Source organism: Galeopterus variegatus, unplaced genomic scaffold, assembly GCF_000696425.1.
Source record: "Galeopterus variegatus unplaced genomic scaffold, G_variegatus-3.0.2 Scaffold134, whole genome shotgun sequence".
NCBI classification, from domain to species: domain Eukaryota; kingdom Metazoa; phylum Chordata; class Mammalia; order Dermoptera; family Cynocephalidae; genus Galeopterus; species Galeopterus variegatus.
This window is the reverse complement of record NW_007726245.1, coordinates 575,812-590,163: the sequence shown is the minus strand read 5'-3', so window position 1 is coordinate 590,163 and position 14,352 is coordinate 575,812. Positions and strand designations below refer to the sequence as shown.

The 14,352-nt window shown below is 38.7% G+C and overlaps 1 protein-coding gene across 1 annotated transcript in view; it reads right to left on the bottom strand.

Moving 5' to 3' along the window:
• The window catches only part of NF1 (neurofibromin 1), a 202,826-nt gene extending 190,531 nt beyond the window's left edge, over positions 1 to 12,295 (bottom strand). Inside the window, exon 1 of the mRNA XM_008589180.1 lies at positions 12,224 to 12,295. Coding sequence (XP_008587402.1) covers positions 12,224 to 12,295 — 72 coding nt within the window. The remainder of the gene's footprint in view (positions 1 to 12,223) is intronic.
• Positions 12,296 to 14,352: the final 2,057 nt, after the last annotated feature.

Here is a 14,352-nt window from a genome sequence, read left to right as displayed (position 1 = left end):
TTTTGCTGAAAACTGTCTTTTAAATTAAAAAAACAAACTTGAAACTATATACTTAAAGGGCATACTGCACACCTGGAAAAACTGACCCAGAATGACCAACACCAGAATATATTTTAGTAATAGTACTAAACTTGTGTAAACAAGAATAATAATCCTTTGAACATCCAGGCAGAAAGAGGAAGCACTTATACAAGAAACAAAAGTTAGACTGTCATCAGACTTTGACAAAACTTTATGTCAGAATATAAGAGAGTAACAAAAATTCAAAATACTCAAAGAGGAAAATGTAAATCTACGACTTTATATCCAGCCAAACTGACTCCCAAGTATAATGGTGACAATCAAACAGTTCTGAACTGTAAGAACCCACGAAATACTGTTCCCTTGACCTTTTCCTGAGGGATCTACTATAGAATATGCTTCATCTAAACAAAATAACTGAAGAGACATCCACATTAATAGGAATCATTAAATATATATTTAGTAAAAGAACTGAGAATGCTGGTAATAAGGGAGAAAGCATATCATATAATTGCTATATGTACAGTCATGTGCCAGATAAGACATTTCAGCAACGATAGACTGCACATACCACAGTGGTCCCATAAGATTATGATGGAGCTGAAAAACTCATATTGCCTAGTGACATCATAGCAATTGTGTTACAATTGCCTACAGTATTCAGTACAATAACATGCAGTATAGGTTTGTAGCCTAGGAGAAATAGGCTACATCATATAGCCTAGGTGCGTAAATAGGCTATACCATCTACGTTTATATAAATAACACTCTATGATGTTCACATAACAACGAAATTGCCTAATGACACATTTCTTAGAATGTGTTCTTGTCAGTAAGCAGTGCATGAGTATACTTGATAATGTAGATACAATTATCAAAAATGTAGTGAGAGCACATAAAAAGAATATACTTCATGATTGTCTTGTTATTAACTGAAAATAAAAGGGTATTATTTCATACCAAATGCTGGGAAAGAAAGAGATGAAGAGAGGTGGTTACTAGCTCATTTCAATATTGCTCATAACAGAAAACCAATATATAACACACATACCTCAAAAGAGAAAATTAGAATACTATATAAAGGTATCAATATAATGGTTACCAAAAAATCAAAAATACAAATTGTGCTGGTGTGTGCTGTGCCAACTTTGTTAAGCTGGAAACCACCTTCCCAGAATCCCATTTACTGTATGGTTCTCGGTTGAAGTTAACCTAAAAAGAAATTTGTACAAGACTTGTTTGAAATGAAGAAGCACAACTATTATTCTCTGAAGGTTTTCATAGTCACCCAGCAAGAGAAGTGCCCAGAGAGTTCCAGCTTTTACTCTCTCTCTCTTCTGCTCTGTGTCCAGCTCTTTCTCCTGACTAGTGCTCACCTTGCTGACCAACAGCAGCCTAGCCCCACCACCAGATGCTTGGATGCAAATCTACAGAAGTGATGGCTACATGTGGCAAGAGCTTCCCATAGGGATCCCTTCAACCTCCTCCTTCACAATCCTACTTCAGTGGCTGGACATATTTAGCTTCTCAGATTTCCCTAAGAGCTCCGACTCGTCTGCCCTTTGCCACTGATTTAAGGGATCTGGTTAGTGTCTCCTTCTCTGATAATCCAACTCCCCCTTCCAGATCTTCACCTTGCCAGTCCTCTCAAAATTGTATACAGTTGGGCCAGCCTGTGGCTCACTCGGGAGAGTGCAGTGCTGATAACACCAAGGCCATGGGTTCGGATCCTATATAGGGATGGCCGGTTTGCTTACTGGCTGAGCATGGTGCTGACAACACCAAGCCAAGGGTTAAGATTCCCTTTACTGGTCATCTTTAAAAAAAAAAAAAAAAAATTGTATATAGTCTATTTCCATAATAAATTCCTTATCCCATTATACAATCTGCTTCCATGACTAAATCCTAACTGATACACAAACCACTCTAAATACCAAAATATATGCTGACCACACAATGACACTTAAATAAAAGACTTATATAAATATAAATGTAATATAAAACAATTTAACAAAAATGAGTCCAATTTCGTCAAACTATGGGGTAGTTTCCAGAATATATCTTTAAGTTAAAAAAAAAAAAAAAAAACCAAGGTAGAGAAAGTATAAACAGTATGCTACCATTAATTTGGAGAAGGGGGAGGAGATAGAAATATATCTTTTTATATTAAGAAACAAAACAAAGCAGCAGAAGCATAAAATGTAAAATAAGCAAATAACTAAGTGGTTACCTTCAGGGATTGAAAGGAAATAAAGTAGAGGTGGAAAGGATAGAATCCATATTCCTTGTGTTTTGTACATTTCATTTTAGAACTATGTAATTTACATAGACATAAAATTAAGTCAAAACTTTAAAAAGCAAATCTAGAAATCAGGAATAAATATACGAACTGACATTGGTATCCTGTTCTTTAATGGCACAATCACAAAGAGAAGAACTATTCTAAGTGATTTTAAATTACATTAAGTTGACCATACATTCCTAGTGGAATATACTCTAGGGACAAAAAATGAAGATAAATCTTGATCCTATATGTATTACAGGATCAAGAAAATGAATAATGATGTGATATTTTCATTCTATCACTCCCGGTATCATTGAAAACTGAGAATGTCAGTATGGGAGCTAAAAGGAATAGTAAAGTAAAAAACCCTGTAGTCTTGAATTTGAATTGGATCTATATGAACTCTCGATGTATTTTATTTGCGTTAATAAAACATATTTCTACCTCCATCCACTGAAAATGTCTAGAAACAATGACCAATCCCATAGTAATAAACACTGCCACCCACTGTAATCTTGAAATACCATCTCCCAGTAAAGGAAATTAGAACTCCTTTAGGAAATAGCTGATTCCATGTATTAGGTAAAAAGGCATGTGATGAACCTAGAACATCTTGTCATACCAGGTAGCAACACAGACTAATAAGGGTTAAGTCAAAAAAGACTCCAGAATATATTTTAAAGAGGCTCCCACCAGCCAAAAATGGAATAATTTGAACATTGTTAAGGACAGCAATTTTAATTTATTGAAACCTATCAAATGTGTTTAAATATTTACTTCTGCTTCCATGTAGGATAGAGTAATTTACAGCAAAACAACACCTTCCTCACCTGAACTTATTTTTTAAAAAAAGATGAAATACAAAAATTATCTGTTTAAAGATTTCAGAGAGGTACTTGAAGGAATGAGGACTAGAGAGGGTAAGATTCCAAAAAGGGGTGACTATGGTGAGGTAAGGTGATCTTCTGCAGCTGCTTTTTCCCTGGGGCATTTGTAGAATCTGGTCACAAAAAGAGATTGAGAAATAGGCTTTTCCCAGGCAAAGTATCTCTGTTGAGAGAAAGAGAAACAATCATCTGAGAGTCACTGAGGGCTGAAGTGACAAAACTGAAGACATGAGGGGGTATAAAATGCATAAGTGGGTAGAAGAGGGTAAAAGGCTAAGCCAAAAACTTCTGAAAAGCAGAGTTTGAAAGTTTTGCAGCCTCAAGAAGACAAAAGATTAGAGTTCAGAACCTGATAGTGAAGAGACATTAGTAAATACACACAATTCTCAGTTGTAAGCCCTGGAGTTTATACATCCTCCACAAACAGGGTCAAACCACAGCAACTCTTATACAGTACTGGTAGGAGTGTAAATCAGTAACTACCTTGGAAACAGGCATTATCTGCTAAAACTAAACATAGACACACTCAGCGATTTCACTAGGTATATGCTCAACAGAAATGTGTACATGTTTTGACTAAAAGACATGTACAACAATGTTTATAACAGCACTTTTTAAAAATAATTTCCAAAAACTGGAAACAATCCAAATGTCTATCAACAGCAGAAACAGTTTAAAAATAAAAAGTGGTATATTCAGACAAAGAAAAATTGATACAGCAATGCGAATAAATGACTTACAAGTGTAAGCTTAATTTCACAAATATAATACTGAGGGACATAAGTCAGAACAAAAGATATACTGTACAATCATATTATATAAATTTCAAAAACATGCTAAATTCATCCTACAATTTTACAAGTCAGGACAGTAGAGACCCTTGGAAGGTAGTAGTGACTGGAAGGAAGAACAAGGGGAAAGGGGGACTTCTGGATTGCCAGTATTGTTTGACTTCTTTTTTTTTTTTTTTCCGTGTCCGGCAACGGATCGCAACCCTCAGTGTCGCGCCCGTACCGGACTGGGACCGGCAACGGGATCGCAAACCTCCATGCTGCGCCCGCACCTTGCTCAGCCAGTGAGCGGGAACCGGTCTGTATGTGGGATCCGAACCCTCGGCGGGAGCGCTGCCACGCTCCCAAGCGGCGCACTGTAGCAGTGCGCCACCGGGCCGGCCCTTGTTTGACTTCTTGATCTGAGTACTGGTTACACTGGTGCGTTTACTTTGTGAACATTTTTTGAGCTGTGTATTTACAATCTGTATACTTTTCTATAAGTATAAGTCAACAGAAAGTTTGCTAAATATGTGGATTTACAATCTGTAAATTCATAATGATAATTAAAAAACAAAAACGAATTGGTCACTTAGCGGATACTGAGGAATTGTGGTAGACATTTAGGTGCTGCCCAGCTCCCCCTTCAAGGAAGGACTTGCCTTCACTGCTGGGAGTGCTGTCAATCAGCCCTTCAGGGATTGCCTCCCTGCGGAGAACAGCCCTGCCCAAGATCACATCCTTCCCCGATAGCCCACATCCAGTGAATCTTTTGAACTTTTTGAAATACCCTCATAAAGGCCTGGACACCTCAGCCCAATTTGGACAACTCAGAAAGGCCATTCTAGCTCCAGAGCTCCCACGGGGATTGTCCAAAACTAATGCTGGGCCTACACTGAACCATGAATTGTGTATCTGCTCAATGTTTCTTTGTCCCAGGTATTGATCCCAAAGGAACACCTTAATAAACATCCTGGCTTCCACAGCAGTTGGTAGCAGATGCTAAGATGGGATTCTAAAGCTGGCAATGAAAAAGAAATAGTAACTACCAAACAATGGATTTAGATGAATATTTATAAACTCTTTGAGTTCTGGGTGGAAATATAATAAAAAAAAAAAAAAAAAAAAAAAGGGGATTAATTGCCAATTGAAAGCTTAAGTTTGAAAGTCAGAGTGGGGCCGGCCCGGTGGCGCACTGCTACAGTGCGCCGCTTGGGAAGCGCGGCGGCGCTCCCACCGAGGGTTCGGATCCCACATACAGACCGGTTCCTGCTCACTTGCTGAGCAAGGTGCGGACACAGCACCGAGGGTTGCGATCCCATTGCCGGTCCCGGCCCGGTACGGGCGCGACACTGAGGGTGGCGATCCGTTGCCGGACACGAAAAAAGACAAAAAGGAAAAAAAAAAAAAAAAGTCAGAGTGTCTCTCTGGAAACATGCAAAGAGACTATCTCCTATAGCAAGAGGACAGAGAAGCCTAAGGACCAGAACCAGCACTTAATTGTGATTCATCCATTTATATACATGTCAGAGATATCTATCCCCATCTCTATCACTATTGATGTATATCTTTCTCCATCTCTATCTATATATGCTGGGCTTCAAAGAAGGTTAAGCTCCCAAACATGTCAGCTGTTAAGATCAGGACCCTGGCTGAGAAAGAACAAGACTCTGACAAATGGAATGGAAACATCTGGGTTGGTGCTCCCCAAAATCTGGTATCCCCGGATTCTCCTGAACTCTCAAGTCTACAGAAGTGGCCCAGTGTTGCCTACTAACAGCAGGCACTCCACACACTTGTTTAAAGAAGATTCAGAAGCCTTTCCCCTGCAAGACAACAGATATGCCCCTCAGGATTTGCCACCACCTCCTCTCCTGACCAAAAGGGTTCAAGGATAATTTTTAGGTGATGAAACATGGTATATTTTGACTGTGGTGATGGTTATACGAATGTATGCATTTGCCAAAATTCAGACTATACACTTTAAAAAATGGATTTTTATCATACGTAAATTACACATCAATTTGTTAAAATATGAGTTCAGAGAAGGATTCTAATAAACATTTATTTAATATCTACTATGTGCCAGCTATGAACACAAAGATGAATAAATGTACTCTCAAGTACCAATAATTCTGAAATTCTGCCCTAGCCTTTCTTCTCCCTGAACACAGTTAGTTCCTCTTGGGCACTCTCACATATTCACCAACTACCCTGCTGATGACTACTGAGATGGTCCCCAAGAGTCTCACTCCCTCGCATATACACCCTTGTATAGTCCCCTCCTTTGAGTGTGAGAAGGACTTGCAAATATGATAGGATATCAATCTCATGATTGTTACATTATATGGTAAAAGGAACTTTGTAGGTGTAATTAAGGTCCCTAATCGGTTGAGTTTGAGTTCATCAAAAGGGAGATTATTTAGATGAGTCTGACCTAACCAGGTAAACATTTAACAGCAATACAAAGCAGAGATGCTTTCTGTTGGACATGAAGAAACAAACTGTGGAAAACATCGAACAAAAGAGGAAAATATAGGAGATAGGAGAGAAAGCAGGGGTCAGATTAGGAAAAGCCTTATTGGCCACTTTAAGAGCTTCAAATTTATTTTGAGTTTGATGACGTAGGAGATTACATTTTCCAAAATGGTCACAGTATCTCTCATCCCACATGCTTTCCTGCAATGAGACTTTGCCACACCCCCACCGAGAAGTAGAATCTATTTGTCCATTTCCTTGCATCTAGCAGGTCCAGTGACTATCCTGACCAATAAAATATGGCAGAAGGCACACTGCACCACTTTCAGGCACACCCCTTAATTGGTCTGACAGTTTTTATTTCCCTTGTCCTGGAAGCCAGTTGCCATGTAAAGAATGTAATTACTTTGAGACTACTATGTTGTGAGAAGCCCAGGTCACATGCAGAGATTCTGAAGAGTGAGATACCATTGTGACAAAAGAGGCCAAGAACACTGAGATGCCAGATATGTGACTAAAGAAGCCATACTGGAAGGGATTCTCCAGCCTCAGCTAACACCATGTGAAACAGAGACGAACTGCCCAGCTGAACCTGTCATGAAAACCTAACCCACCCACAAAAATTATGAGCAAAATAAAATGGTGATTTTTAGGCTAGAAAACTTTGGAGTGGCTTATCATATAGCAATAAATAACCAAAAGAGAGGGAAAGAAGACACTGCAGGGATTTAAGCAAGAGTGACATGATCTATGTTTTAAAAAGAATCTTCTTGCTACTATATCTTAGAAGATAGCCTAGGCGAGAGGATAGTACCTTAAATTAAGCTAATAAGAGTAGAGAAGTAGTGAGATATTATAAAAGACTTGAAAGGGGGGAGCTTATTTAAAATAACAAGCCAATTCTCAAGTTCATTTGTAAGAATACCAAAGAAATTTCTGAAAAAGAACAAGAGAAGACTTGCATTATCACAGACTTAAACATACTATTAAACTCATAACAAAACCTGTACATTATAAGTATAAAATATAACCTAATTACAGTGACAGAACAGATATTAGTATGCACATAAAAATTAATATGATAGTATTTCAAATCAGTGGTAAAAAAATGAATTAGTAAATAAAATGATGCCATAAAACTATTAAGACAAATACTAGAGAATAATTTCATAATACTGGAGTGGGGAAGACTTTCTTAAGCAAGACAAAAACACAGCAGCAATAAAGAAAAAGCACTGATATATTTGCCTACATAAATATGAATAAATTCTGTTAGAAAAAGACACTATTGGCAAAGAAACAAATAACAGGGAGTAAAAGAATTGCAACTAGCTACCAAAAGGTTTGCATAACTAATAAATAAGGTCGTCTTATCTATTAATAAGACTATTTAATGGAAAAACTGTTGAAGAAATATGAAGAAATTCAAAGAAGATGAGTGGTCAGTAAATATATGAAAAAATGCTCATCTCACTAATAATTTTTAAAGTGCAAAATAAAAATAGATTATTTTTGTGACTCTACATTTTTCACACACAAAAAAGTACTATTGGAACACATATAAGGAAATAATTAAGCCTGGAGTACAGGAAAAAAACTTGAACAAAAATTTTAAAAGATACGGTCATTATATTTGAGAAGAATGAGATTTTCTTTTCTTTTACTTTTATGAATTTTTCTTATTAATTAGGATGTATTACTTTCACAATTAGGTAAAAGTGAATTAAACTCTTAAACATTTCATGCTACCTTATAGAAATCTTTGGATATGATGGAAGAAATGTAAAGGGCCTAAACCGCAAGGAGAAAAATAATCACCTTCAATTATGATCTCTATTAACAAACTATTAGCTACTTAAGATACAAGATTTCAACAAATAAGAGGATTTAGCAAAAGAAAGCATAACATCAAGCAAAGCAGTCTGTGAACAATGGATAATCTGTTTCTAGTTTCACTCAGAAAATTCTTCAAAAGGTCACAGGCTAAAATTTTTGCCTCTGTGTACATTCTAACCAGTTTCTAAAAGGCCCACAGACCATGGTGGGGGTGGGGATTATATTAAAATTCATTTAATGTAAAAGTTTTAATCTAAATGAGAGAAAAAGCAAAGGAAAAAATTATACTGAGGGAAAAGCACCCAAGCACATCAGCTCTAGATACCGGGTAACAAACATAAATCAGGAAAATGCATCAAATATTAATACTGGTTAAAGTAACACATTTCCCAACGTAGATTCTGTACCTCTAGTATGTAATATGACTTTACATGGCACCTAATGAACTTTAAAATTTTTAAGTTTTACTTTCATTTTAACATGTGATTTAAAATATATAATTAGCAATCAAACCTAGGATTACAAAGATATTACTCCTTGTACAAGGCTAAATGAAAAAGGTAAGCCAACTTAAAGTTCTTAAGCTAAGTAAATGATACAGGATATGGCTAAACTGATAGTACACTAATGACTAAAGTTAGGGAAACACTGTGACAACATTCTGAAAATTAATATTGAGCTCATAAAACAGATAATTAAGTTTTTTCAAAATATGGATGCTATAAAGACATTTGTGGGCAAGGTGATTAGCATGAACCAAACCAGTTTTGCCAAGAAGTGAGTTCCAACATCATCCTTCCCTAAACACTTTTTAGTTTCTTCCCTTTCTACTACTCTGAACTTACAAACTACCCAAGTTTTTCATACATAGAAGCCCCTGATTCCCAAATAAAGAACCTATTTATATCCAATTCACAAATAAAGAATCTATTTATACCAGTAGTTCCAACTACTACTGAAGCTCCAAAAGCAGATTCCCAAATGCCCTTCCTAGATTCACCAGATGTCTACTACAAGGCAGAAGATTTGTTTCTGTCAAACATAAACTTGGATCACACTGTTCTCATAAAAAATGCTGGCTCTCCCTTTTCTTCTCCTCTCCCTTTTGTATAATCAATCATTCAGTACAAAAGCCATTAGGTGAAGCAGAGCAAGGTAAGCATCTGTGGGTATGGTGGGGGAGGGGAGATGTAGGAGTCTAAGCAGAATGAGGAAGGCACTAGTGTGGAGGAAATGGAGCATGAGCGGGATGAAGAAGGTGTCCACATGTAACAGACAGTCCAGCAAAGGACGTTAGAGCATGAATCGGGTAAGGAGAGACTCCCCTGCAGACAGCAGCCAGGCACAGGGTATTAGAGTCCAAGTAGGATGAAAAGGGTATCTACATGGGACAGCAGACCACATAGGGTGTCAGAACCCAAATAGGATAAGGAAGGATTCCATAAGGAGGACAGCCCCGAGTGGGGTGTCAAAGATTAAGTGGGATGAAGAGAAAGGAGAGTGGGGCCCAGCCAAGACTGTGGTGGGCCTCTGCGTGGTGGTAAGGAGTATCCCAGCAGAGAGTTCAAGCAGGGAGAGAGAGGATATCCACACAGAGAAGCAGCACCAGGTAAGATGTCTGAGCCTGAGCAGGATAAGGAGGATGTCCACACTGGGTGGGAGTGGGGGTAGGGGGACATTATGGGGTGTTGAAGCCACTACAGAATGAGGATGGCATCTGTGCTTCATAAACTTTCTGTGGTACCCCCAAGTTTAAGTTGAAAGTACTAAGTATCTCAGGAAAACACTGAGCTATTATTTTCTGGATAAATATGAAAAATATACAGTAAAAAGGACAAAGAAGAGAAAATGAAGAAAGCAAAAACAACGAAGTAGCAAAAATACCAAACTAATAAGCTCAGAAACGTGGGAAACCTCACTTTACAACAGAAACAAGATACAAATATAAATCAAGTACTAGTTTAATTAACCTATACTACTAAATACAACCAATCCACTGGTCTGGAAGAAGTTGATCCCACTGATGGGAGTGTGGAACAGCCAGCCTACAAGATGGTGCCCCAATGAAACATGCCTCCTGACAGTCACACCTCTTTTGTGACATTTGAACCAGGGCTAGGTCTTTGTAACTAATAGAATACGGCAAAAGTGAAGATGTGTCTCTTCTGAGATGAGGTTATAAAAGACAGAGGCTTTCATCTTGGACTGGCTTGTTCTCTCTCTCAGACCACCTGTTCTATAGGACATCAATGGCCATGTCATGAGGACACTCAGGCAATCTATGGAAAGGTCCACATGGTAAGGAACTAAGTTCTCCTGCCAACAATCACGTGAGTGAACCTGTAAGCACATATACCCCCCAGTCAAGCTTTCAGACGACTGTAGCCCCAGCCAACAGCTTGACTTCAACCTCATGAGACCCTGCACCAGAGGCACCCAGCCCAGCCACTTCCACATACCTGACCCACAAAAGCTGTGAGATTATAAATGTCTGTTGTTTTAAGCTATTGTTTCGAGTAATTTTGTTTTGCAGCAACAGGTAACTAAGACATTGTGATTCTAAGTGATGGAAGTTGAGAGAGCACCAATTGCAGACCCACAAGAAAAGAAAAATAAAACTTCATCCCAACAGATCCCTGCTGGTTATAGAAAGGGTATACAAAAAGGGTATACAAAAATTCTAATCAAAAGACCACTTATGATTCCATTGAAGAAGCACCATCAAACACCACAGTAAGGTGGGGAAAAAAAAAAAGAGTATTTCTCATATCTGAAATAACAAATCCTTCTTAGATGTCTCTAGGTTACCTGGAATTTCTGATAAACATTTCAGATACTAAAAAAAAAGAACAAATAGAAACAAAACTAAAAAAAATGTATCAGGCACTATGATGCATATGCTAGAGATAAAACTGTTAAGAAGTTAAGCTTGATCTCTGACCCAGCAACACTTTTTTTAAAAAATAAATTTTATTGTGTATATTGTGTATATTTGAGGTAACATATCCTATAACATGATGTTATAGGATACATATAGATAATAAAATGGTTACTACAGTGAAGCAAATTAACATATCTCACATAGTTACTTTTTTGTGTGTGAAAAGGCTGCTAAAATCTACTTATTTAATGAAAATTCCTAATACAACTTTATTAACAATAGTCCTCATGTTGTGCATTACATTTCTCAACTTGTTCATCCTACATATCTCTACTTTGTATCCTTTGGCCTACATCTCTCCAATCCCCCCCTCCCCCACACCCCCATCCCTGCCCATGGTAACTACTGTTTTATTCCCTATCTCTGTATATTTGACCTTTTTTTTTTTTTTGTATGCCACATATAAGTGAGATTATGCAATATTTTTCTTTCTTTGTCCAGCTTACTTCACTCAGCACAATGTCCTCCAGGTCCACACATGTTGTGGCAAATGGTAGGATATCCTCCTTTTTTAAGGCTGAATAGTAGTCCACTGTGTGTGTGTGTCACATTTTCTTTATCCATTTGTCTGTTGACTGACGCTTAGGTCATTTCCATATCTTAGCTATTGGGAATAATGCTGAAATAAACACGAGTGTGCAGATATCTTTATGAGGTGGTGATTTCATCTCCTTTGGGTTATACACCCAGAAGAGGAATTGCCCTAATAATACTTTTGAAACACCAAAATTTCTATACCATAAGTAATTGTTTTAGTGATAAATGATTCCATGGGTACATTGTTTTATTGTACAGTTGACACAAAACTTTTGTCTTTATAAATTAACTGCTAGGGGTCTTCTACATGATCAACCAATATAATAGTATTCCTATAAAATAATTATCAGTTAACACTTATTGCACACAAGTATCAGGCACTAAACACCTTATACAACTCCATTTAATCCCACAATTATCATCATCCTGATCAATCTCTCAGTCTCAGTCTCTGCCACTCTCCTCTTACTCTCCCACCGCTTTGCTCATCCATACTTTCAGCAATGACATTCCTGAACCCCAGAGCAGGTCTCTCATACATCTGTGTGAGCCTCCTTCACCTATCCTATATGGTTCGTATAACAACTGTAATAACTAGATGATAAATTACTTAATATCCATCACTCATGCTAGAGTATAAATTCCATGGGAGCAGGGAAGGTATCTCTCTTGTAACCTGTTTTATCCCCTGTGGTTTGGAGTTTTAAAACGCAATTATAAATGATTGCTGAGTAAAAGAATGAACCAGTGTGTTACACTGCCTCTCCTATGCAACACTACCTTTTTATTACCTAGGGCAGTGTTCCTCAGACTGTGGTCCAAGAACAACAGGTGGTCCCTGCTAGTCTACCACCTAGTCTACAGTCTGGTGATTTCAGAAGAACAGACCAATCAACCATTTCCTTCACCTATACTGTATTTTACAAACTTGACTGTAAAATAATATTTCCACAATAATCCTATTCTTCAATGGGAGGGAATCTCCATACCATAAAACACCAGCCTCTTCCCTTCATCTAGCTCTCCAAATCCTGGAACAACACATATATCTTCCCAGGCAACTAGCCAAGTGAGCAATATTTTCCTGGAGAAACTAGATGCTCAAAAAAAAGAACTATATTTGGAGGGCCTCCAACAATAAAGTTACCTCTCCACCAACTTACTGTACAATAAAGCCCATGCACACAAGCTTCCAATTATCTCACATTTAAGAGTAGACTTTGTTTTTTCCAGCTTTATTGAGATATAATATAAAAATTTATACTGTATATATTTAAGGTATACAACATGATGATTTGATATACATTGTGAAATGACAAGTTAATTAACACATCCATCACCTCACATCACCTTTTGTGTATGTGCATGCATGTGGTTAAGAACACTTAAGATTTAAAAACAGAGAGATAAGATAAAGATGGTGGAATAGACAGTTCCCAGCATCACTCTCTCCCACAACCGACCGATTTACAACTACTAAAAAGCAAAGATTGCCAAGCTGGGGCCGTTAGAGCTCAGGGGAAGAGGAGGAGAAACCTATGGAGTTCATGAGGGTGGGAGAAGCCGCAATGAGAGAAAGAAGGGACCACTCTGACAGTTTCAAGCCCCAGCCATTTCAAGACCGGCTCTGGTGAGCACACAGAGCAAGAGTTGGCAAAAGCCATGGCTGTGCCCTTCGTATGAAGTTGCTTGGAGGCTGCAGGGAGAAGAGGGCCTTGGTAGCCCCCAGACCAGCAAAACCACCAACAGGGTTCCCATGGACCCACATAAGAGCAAGAAGCCACAGACAACTGAAAAAAGGAGCCACTCAGAGGCTGATAAGTCATCGCAAGGGACCAAAGCATGACCCATCCTATGGGAAGTGTTTGGAGTGCAGGGTGGGGAAGACAGACCCACCGAGGGAACATTGGGGCACAGCATGGACAGCTGATCTGCCCTCCAATCAGCACAAGAGCACTTAGTGGAGACTGGTCAGGATGATAGAACTGCAAGGGGTGCAGTTTGCTGAAAAGACCTAGGCCCAGACAAGAGTTTCCATGCAACCCAGGTGTATTGGACCTCACAGGACCTGGAAGTGCTTAAAAGGTCAACAATTAAAACCTGAGCTGCACAAAAACCCTTCCCCAGGGAATGAGCAGAAAAGCAGCAATTTAGCTCAACCACAGGGCTCAAGTGCTGGTCCCCACAGGAAGTTCACCCATTTTAGAAGTAAGCAAAGGACAACAAATTAGTTCCAGTGCAGAGTTCAGTAGCTAATAATCCAACACAGAACTGAAAGAAAAAACAAAACGCCCACAGATCAGAGACAAAGTTCTGATATTAACCAGTAAAGGTCTAACACCAACAAAGAACACCTATAAAACCTAAAAGAGCTGGAAGCCCCCAGGCTCCCAAGCCAAGGTGAGGGAGGCCCAAGGACCTCAGCCATGCCCCACCCCCAGTGTCCAAATCCAGCGTGAAGTCAACTGAGACTCCACAGAAGACCCCCGGGTTCCTAAGCCGGAGCTGGGGAGCCAAGGGACTCAGCCCTGCCCCCCTGCCCTTCAGAACCAGGCCAGCTCCTTTCCTTCACCTCCATCCCCTTAGCCCCACAACTCC